General features: G+C 45.6%; 1 protein-coding gene across 1 annotated transcript in view; it reads right to left on the bottom strand.

Moving 5' to 3' along the window:
• The window catches only part of LOC102386454 (cytosolic phospholipase A2 epsilon), a 67249-nt gene that overhangs the window by 38180 nt on the left and 19932 nt on the right, over positions 1-9137 (bottom strand). The window contains exons 4-8 of the mRNA XM_014524902.2: positions 8585-8721; positions 5893-6021; positions 3346-3386; positions 1575-1617; positions 545-608 (exon numbers count right to left, since the gene is read on the bottom strand). Of these exons, the coding sequence (XP_014380388.1) occupies positions 545-608; positions 1575-1617; positions 3346-3386; positions 5893-6021; positions 8585-8721 (414 nt within the window). The remainder of the gene's footprint in view (positions 1-544; positions 609-1574; positions 1618-3345; positions 3387-5892; positions 6022-8584; positions 8722-9137) is intronic.

The following is a 9137-nucleotide window of genomic DNA, read 5'->3' as shown; positions in this document are numbered from 1 at the left end:
CAGGCAGCTGGTGCTGGCCACTCCCAGGGCCACTGCATCCAGGACTGGGGGGTCTGTGCCGTGCCCTGCATTGCCCAGGGCTCCACTTGTCCACATTCACCCCAGCCCATACTGGAGCAGCCCCGGGAGCAGCTGACACCAGTTGCCTGCTGCAGGACATGGCACAGCCCAGGAGCAGAGGTGAGTGGAGACAGGTTGAGTCCAGGCATGGGGGGACAGGTGGAGCACAGTGCAGCCCAGCCGCTGCAGGCAGCTGGTGCCGGCCACTCCTGGGGTCACTCTAGCCAGGGCTGGGGTGAGTGGGGCCATGGCCCTTTCCCCTCTCCCCACAGATTTACCTGCTTGGGCGTCTATGCTGATTGCATAAGAGCGAATTTACCTTGCATATAATGAATTATAGGTCTAAATATGCTCATTGCATAAGAGGGAATTCACATATAAAGAACCCACATAAATCATGGGAAACCTGTATTAACATAGAAGATGTCTTTTCTAATCACTGTTACAAAAGCTGCAAGTACTAATAACCAGTTACTAAACTTACTTGTGCAATATTTCTTCTTTTTCCTCCTATCCATCTGAACTTCTAAGCAGGCAAGTTCACGGGACTGTAAGACAGGACCAATACAGAGATTGCTACAGAACTGGATATAACTTTTATCCCGCTATCTTGCCATTAGGGCTGGCAAATATTGTAAATGCTGTTGCAAGCAGCAGGCATGATCCCTAGGGCTAAGCATCTTATATTCTTCTGAAATTACTTCTCTTGCAGACTAAGTGATATGAGTGTACACTTAAGAGTCATACCTAAACCTCATATGAAAGGAGGGTAGCTTGTAACATAACAACTTAAGTATCGATGTGATAAAAAGGAGACAATGATAGCGTTCTTCAAGCTCTTACATATAGCCTTCTCAAAAGGGGAAAAGATATTGTAAGTACAGGTGTCATTGGAAAAGATTTATTATGTATCTACAGTGATAACGAAAATCAACTTCAGAGCCAACTTCAGAGCCACTGTCCAACCATTTTAACTGAAATCCCCCTCCCCTCCCCGACCTTCAGTTTTCAGCCTAAGTCTGGAAGTCCTGCTACTCTTTAGGGGCCTTAAGTTGCATTTTACCCTAGCCTTCCTTTCCTTCACTGTGTTTGAAACTCACCCCAGTAATACAGGCTGCAAATACAGGAAGGCCACCACCAGCAATCCCTGACTAATGCCTCTTCTGTCCCCTACTTCCTTCCCCTACCGACAATAATTAATGTTAAGCACAGAAGGAGAGACAGGTAATGGGTAGAATGATTCTAGGAGAGGAAACAGGAGGGACAATCTGTAGCAGCCGCAAGGTAGAGATAGAGAGATCTCTTATGATTTTGGCTGGCTGGGAGTAACCATCAGGACTAACCATAAATAGCAGTATAAACATATCCAAAAGAGTCCACAAACTACTCCAGCATCACCCTCTGCTTCAGGATGAGACAGAATATGCAAAGTCAGCTCACTGATTTTCTAGTCCCAGCACTATTATACACATTACTGTGTAGCATAGGAAAAAATAACAAAAAATAAAACTCACCACTATTACTCCATTAGTGATGATGTTTTCAGGAGGACCTAGACTAGATAAACATGAAACATGCATTCAGAACTGGTATAATCTAAATGCTAACTTGAAGCAGACAGCAGAGCCATGCTGACACTGCCTCCATAGTGACCTCAGGAGTGCAAACAAGAAGCTTCCCTCCCACAAACAGCTCATTCCCACTCAGAAATTAGACAGTGTATCTGGGTCTGTTAAGACTTATGCACGTGCCCTGAACCTTTCACAAGCTCTCTGTCCTGGGTGTGCTTCTTGGCATGAGTTCTGGGTCATATTAGTACTATGTACACATGTTCCAATGATTTGGAGAATTCTCCCAGATTTCTTTTTCTGGTAGAAAAACTTACCTGGAGACCCTTGAACAGACATTCAAATGATGAGATGCTGTACAGCTGGGGGCTCCCTGTGTACATATGCTCTGCAAGCTCTGCAGTCTTTCTGGTGACAGATGACATCAGTGCACAGGGATGCCCTGACTGGCTAACCTAGATTTCCTTGCAGGTTGTGTCTCCCTGCAGCACAGTGAGGGGGTTGTGAAGGGGATCCCTGCTCAGCTGAAGCAGAAGAGTCCAGGCCAAGTGATACACTGTGAGTGCATCTACACATGATACCACATCACCGTAGCAATGCACTACAGTGACTTAGCATCCGTGGGGATCTACACATGACCAGCAGCTACTTCACTGCAGTGATGCACTCCCCTGTTATAGCGCACTGCTACCGCGAATTAGCTGTTAAAAATAACCGTGTGCAATGTGCACAGTGCAGTACAGGCTGTTACTAAATCATGGTGCAGTAACGTCACCATAGGAACATGTGTAGATGTACCCTGTCTCCCTGGATGTGTGTGTGAGTACAATCGCGGGAGCAAAGAATGATGGGATGCTGGAGGACTGCTGTGGCTTCTCTCAGAAAATAAATGTAGAGAAGTTCATTCTTCCAGAAGAGACTCTCCTGGGAGCCATTTAACCCTGACTGTTCCTGGGTTATTTTTCTCCTGGATCAGCCATTTTTGCCCTGGGAGAAAAATGAATGCCTGTACACTCGTGGTTTCTACTAGGAAAGTAGTGACTCTCCCAGGAGAAAATAAATGTCTGTATGTGGCTTAAACCAGCTCCATTTTCTAACTTCTGGGCTGTCATGCTCTAAGCGGTGCTTCCAAGTTTGCCACAGAGACTGCACAGACATAGGCTAGGAGTGTTAGGATTTTTCCCCCTCTTAAATGTTTTCTTAGTCATATTAATTTGGGTTGATCATCAAAATGTGGCCCATTCTAACAGAGAACCCACTATCTACGCATCAGTAGAGATGCTTCAATAGCAGTAAGATGGATGGGTGGGGCTTATACCAGCCCTAATAGCATTTTAAGTGACACCACTTCAAAGCCATGAATTAGCCTGGAGTACTTACTCCAGAAAAGCAACAGACTTATAGAAATGAGTTTTACCAGCCTCAAAATGACAGCTGTGGGCTACTATGGGAGACCATCAAGAACAAATCATCTTTAGGAAAAAATATAGTGACACAAATATTAACAAGAAACAATGCTGATATTTGCTGTGCTCTCACTCATTCTTTGTCATTCTCTTTTCCTTTAAATATTTGCTTCTATTTTTTTTTAAGAAAAGGAAAGAATCTTGTGACAGGGATGTGGCTAGTAAAGAGTTAGCAGATGTACAAAACATTTCCCTCTACTGATTGACTAATCTCTGAATTGATATTTCTATAACACCTAAATTTTACTCACATGTCCTCCAACATGAATTCAACATCCAACTCCTCCTTTCTCTGAAAACAAGGGGAGAAAATACATGAAATCATGAAGCCAAAACGGATAGCCTTACTAGTTGGCAGACTGGGGCACAAGTAGCTTCTGCAAAGTATCTTAAATTTTTGTGAGACAAGTAGTGTTCTCCATGTTTTGATGCCTAACAGTATTCTGCTTTCCAGGTGTTGTTTTAATTACATTTTCAGGTATAAGCTATAAAAATCTCTGGATTAGGATGTTCACGTGTATAAAATAAGTTTATCTGCCCCTTTGTTAAACGAGGGATCTTGTGTCCATTAATAAATATTGACCTCATACTTCACTATTACCAGATATGTTTTTTTTTCTTACCAGTACAGTGCAATTCCTGTTCCAAAAATCATAGACCCTACTCTGACCCTATTATCAGGGCAATAGCAACAATTTATATTCTACTACCTTTAGACTTTATAGCATCTAACATGAGAAATTTTGGAAGCACTTTACTCAAATTATTTTGTTCATAACATTTCTTTTTCTATTGAATAAAAGTTTTCCCTATCCCAATTTGCAGCAGGAAATGAAGTCACCAAGAGATTGACTTGCACAAGACTGCATGTAGAAATAAATTAGGCTACAATATTGGCTAGGTCCCCTTCTACCAGTTCTACTTTTCAACTTCAAAAAACAATTTTTTAATGACCTAATTGAGAGTGTCAACTCTTACAATTTTATCATTGATGATAAATCAGCAAACATATCAAACCCTTCCCAAACTCCTCTGAAAAAGTAGATTGAGATTGTGATCAAACAAGAAGAGGGCACCAGGCAATGTAGGGCCCCTGTGAGATGCAAGCGGTAATCTTGTGGCTATGCCAGACAAGAAAGCTGATATTTTTAACAGTTTCTTTGCCTCTGTTTTCTTGAACAGGGACTGGGATATCCCACCTACCAGAGGTAGGGACAATCTTTGGGATAGCTCTGTCAGGCCTTCAGTCAGCGCAGATGTAGTTAGGGATCTTCTGGAACGGCTAGACATTTTTAAATCTGCAGGTCCAGATACCCTCCACTCAAGGGTGTTGAGGGAGCTGGCAGGGGTCATTGCAGAGCCCTTGGCCTGGCTGTATGAGCATTCGTGGTCATTTGGCCAGGTGCCAGGGGATTGGAAACTGGCTAATGTGGTCCCAATTTTCAAGAAAGGGAGGAAGGAGGACCCAAGTAACTATAGGCCTGTAAGCCTCACCTCGGTGCTCGGGAAGATCTTGGAGAGAATCATCAAGGAGCACATCTGTGGGGGGCCTGCAGGGGAGATCATGCGCAGGGGCAATCAGCATGGGTTCATCAAAGGCAGGTCCCTGCCTGACCAACCTGATTGCCTTTTATGACCAGGTAACTAAATCCTTGGATGACGGTGTTGCCATGGATGTAGTCTTTCTAGACTTTAAGAAGGCCTTTGACACTGTCTCTCACCCCATCCTCATCAATAAATTAAGTGACTGTGGCACTGATGCCTACACAGTTGGAAGAGAGAGGCTGCAACTAGATTTAGACAGACTACAAAAGTGGGCAGATGAGAATAGGATGGAGTTCAACGTAGACAAATGCAGGGTGCTGCACCTTGGGAGAAGGAATCCACAGCATACATTCAGGCTGGGGAGTTCCCTTCTTGAAGGCACAGAGGCAGACAGGATCTTGGAGTCATTATGGACTCCAAGATGAACATGAGCCGCCAATGCCAGACTGCAGCCAGCAAGGCCAGCCATACCTTGTCATGCATCCAAAGATTCATCTCAAGCTGGTCCAGAGAGGTGATACTCCCCCTCTATGCGACTTTGGTCAGGCTGCAGTTGGAGTGCTGCATCCAGTACTGGGCGCCGCACTTCAAAAGGGATGTGGCCAGCCTGGAGAGGGTTCAGAGGAGGGCCACCCACTTGATGAGAGCGCAGCAGGACAGGCCCTACAAGGAGAGACTGAGGGCCCTGAACCTGTTCAGCCTCAGCAAGAGGAGGCTGAGGGGGACCTGGTGGCTGCCTACAAACTCATCAGGGGAGATCAACAGCAAATAGGCAGAGCCCTTTTCTCCCCAGCACCACCTGGGGTGACAAGGATCAATGGTAATAAGCTGATGGAGAATAGGTTTAAGGTTAGAGATCAGAAGGCAATATTTTACATTTAGGGTGGCCAAAATCTGGAATCAACTTCCCAGGGAAGTGGTCCTCGCCCTTACCTTGGGCAATTTCAAGAGGAGGCTGGATGATCACCTGTCTGGGGTCTTGTGAACCCGGCATTCATTCCTGCCTGTAGCAGGGGATCAGGCTAGATGATCTGTTCAGGTCCCTCCTGACTCTAGCTACTATGAAACTATGAATTCAGTTCAGTGTCAAGTGCAATTTTGGAGATGCTTTCTTCTGTCATAGGCTGACAGGAATCAATATGGATAGACCAGACCACTCATACTTTACGTTAAAAAAAACAACAACAGAAAAAAGTTTAGGAGAAAAAACAAACAAATTCTTTCTACTCAGTTCTTGTCATATTAGTCCTCACCTGTGGATTTAATTGAAATGAAATAAAAACTGTTTCTCCAAGGGGAAGTTTAGCTATATCAAAGAGAACAATCAGGTGATCATCGTCTTGGTTAATATCTTCATCAAATATGGTCAGTTCCAAGACATTCTAGGAAGAGAAATGAGAAAAATATTGTTAATTCGTATGCACCCAGGAAAGAGGATGTTTGAGAAATAATTCACGCTTGGTATGTGTTTATAAGAAAGCGAAATAAAAAAGAAAGTGATTAGAGAAAAACTGGCACACAGCAGAAGATGGAGAGAATAGGTGTTTAATCTGACTTTAAGAAGATATATGTTTCCTTTTATAAATTAAGGTTGTAGTGGAAATTCATTTGTGTTGTCATTTTCACTTGCCAATATTTTGTGACAAATTTTCCATCTAGATAATGTGTTAATTTAATTTTAGATGTAGCGAATCTCATATTAAGCACTCTACAAGGTCACATTTCTAGGTTTTCTGTGAGTTTTACTGATCCATACACCTTCAAGGTTAACACAGAACTAATTGTACTGAATATGCATTTAGATATAATGTTCTTATTAGTACCAGTATTCAGTCTGGATAAACTGATTAATTTTGTTCAAACTTGGTAGTTCTTATTCCTAGTCCTTTGCTTTCTCTATTATCCCATGCTTCCTTTCAGTAAGATTTTGTTCCAAATATTTGTTGATTTTGACTTTGTCCCAGGGGAGCTGGGGTTGCAGGAGGGCCCCAGGCCAAAGGAGAGCCCCACTTACCTCTCGCAGAGCCCGAAGAGCCGGAGGAGATGCGCGCAGTGAAATAGCCATTGCGGGTGATTAGCCACGTGCATATCCAGCTGCGGCCGAGGAGTGTGGGCGGGAGACGCCACCCGGCGGAAATAAAAAGCGGCTCCGACAATGCGGCGGGGCAGCTGACGAGTAAAGGCTTGAGGGGAGAGCCATCACATGGAGGGGATCAGCCGCCGCGCCTGGCTGCGTGGAAAGTTGGGGGCGGAGCCAGGAGAGGCTCCAACGGAGTCGGCAGCGACACCAACAACAGAGCCGGCAGGGAAGCCGGCGGTAATGCCGACAACAGAGCCAGCTGGAAAGCCGGCAACGACGTCAACAGAGAGGCCGGCGGCAAGGCTGACAGCAGAGCCGATGGAAGCAGTAGGGACGTCATCCACAGAAGCGGCAGTAAAGCTGGGAGCAATGCTGGCAGAGGGTATAGCAGCTGCACCTACAGCAGAACTGGCAGCAGCACCCACGAAGGAACCGGAGACAGGCGCAGAGAGAGCAGTGTTGCGGCAAGCTGGCGCTGAGACCGAGAAGTGAGCCTGCACGAAAGCCTTGGAGAGGAGGTAACAGGGGGCGTGGCCAATGGGGCCTCGTCAGGCTGCACCGGAGGGCAGCCAAAGACCCAAAGTGGGGCTGGACAGTTGACCTTCGTGGCCCACAGCGGCCTTAGGAAGAGGCGGGGACTCAATACCCTAGTGGGGTGAGCCGCCGGGGCTGTGGAACCCGGGCCCAGTAGCTTAGGGGCATTAGTGGTCACGGTGGTGGGATTGGTATGTCACATCACAGGGTGATTAGTATAGGACAGTAGAGAATCTACCTTGAGGGACCAGGTCCGAGGACTTTGTGGACCATACACCAAGGCCCGAAGACTCAGTCACGCAGTTGGCAAGCCGTGGACAGAGATTGGGGAAGAGCTGAGAACACCAAAGGGGCCCGAAGATCGGCAACCCAAGGTGGTGAGTGGCCGGGGTGTAGGGGAGGTCGGAGCCCCGTGAGTGCCCGCCGGGAGGCGTGCTGGAGGCTGCCCCAAAGGGGAACCCCTCCACTGAAGCAACATTCCAAGTTGTGGCAGGCGAGTTAAGGGGACCCCCTGAAGTCAGCAGGGGTAGCCTGTGGGGTCCACCCGCAAGCCCAGGACGGGCGCGGTCCATAGTCTGGGCTAAAGCCACATGGGAGCGCTTAATCGAACGGAGGCAGGCACAGACTTGTATTTCATCAGTTGCATGTGTTGCCATCCTATACATCTCTCTTTTTTACCAGAGCATCTAAAATAAGTATACAAAAATGAAGCAGCCTTCAGGCATACTAAATGATCTCAGGAGTAGGTTAGAACAGTTAAAATGATCCCAAGAAGAGTTTTTAGTGCAGTTTAAATGAAAAGATATTAGATGCAAACAGGGTGAAGTTACATGTTATACTTAGACCACACTAAATATGAGGAATGTTAAGAGGTGTTGAAGTTAAAATATGCTGTGAGTGGTTACATGTTGAGGGTTAATACCATTTCTTGCCTGCATAACTCTAACTTGCCACTAGAGGGCATGGCTAGGAGCCAGGACACCTGGGATCTACCACTGCTCTGGGCAGGAGGTAGCTGGAAGCAGTGAATTCTGGGATGCTGGAGAACTGCAAATTGCTTGTTTTATCTCTGTTGAGCAGATTGAAGTTGCCTTAACATGAGCTAGGTAATATGGCCCTGAAGTGCCATAACTCTGAGACACTCAGAGGGCACTTAGTACAAGTTAATGAGCTTTAACATGAGGATTTTTGCATTGTAAGTGTATTTAGTATGTTCTAAGAGTAACAAGTAACTTCACTGTTAGAAAATCGGAAAGTCTTAGCCCTGCCTAGATTGGCAGGATCTGCCTATAGATGAGACTCAAGAGAAAGTTCTAGGTGTTTTTGTCTACCTTGATCTGACTCTGGATCCTGAAATAGAAGGTTTCATTCCAAACAGGATCTTTGCAGTTTGAGACAGCTTTAGTTCGTAACTTTTCAGACGAAGAAGATGGCAACCAGAGGCTCACGTAGCAATCAGTTTTATTTACTGTAGAAGAAAAATAAGAATAATTTGTAAGTCAGCAGTGTATCCCATGCAAAATTGATTAACTCAATACACTAGTAAATTTCATGCTAATATTCTAATATAATAAAGGGCTTAGTCCATCCGTCTATCTGTCCATAATGCTCTTGGAACACTCCGATTTGGTTACTGAAACAACCAATCAGAGTGCTCCAAGAGCATTATGGGCAGGAGGTGGCGATGGTGGAGTGGCAAAGTGCCACCATGACTGCAGGGATGGAGGGGAAGGAGTGGGGGGGGGTTAGCAAGCTTTCCCCCCTCCATCTCTGCCCCCTCCCCCCCATCATTCTTGAATGGCAATTTGCTAGTTTTCAACATAAACTGGCAAAAGAGAGAACAGGTAGGTGGTACAGTAGGAGAGACCACATTACAAAAGTTCT

Source organism: Alligator sinensis, unplaced genomic scaffold, assembly GCF_000455745.1.
Source record: "Alligator sinensis unplaced genomic scaffold, ASM45574v1 scaffold314_1, whole genome shotgun sequence".
NCBI classification, from domain to species: domain Eukaryota; kingdom Metazoa; phylum Chordata; order Crocodylia; family Alligatoridae; genus Alligator; species Alligator sinensis.
The sequence above is the reverse complement of the archived record's forward strand: the minus strand, read 5'-3'. Positions and strand labels throughout refer to the sequence as shown.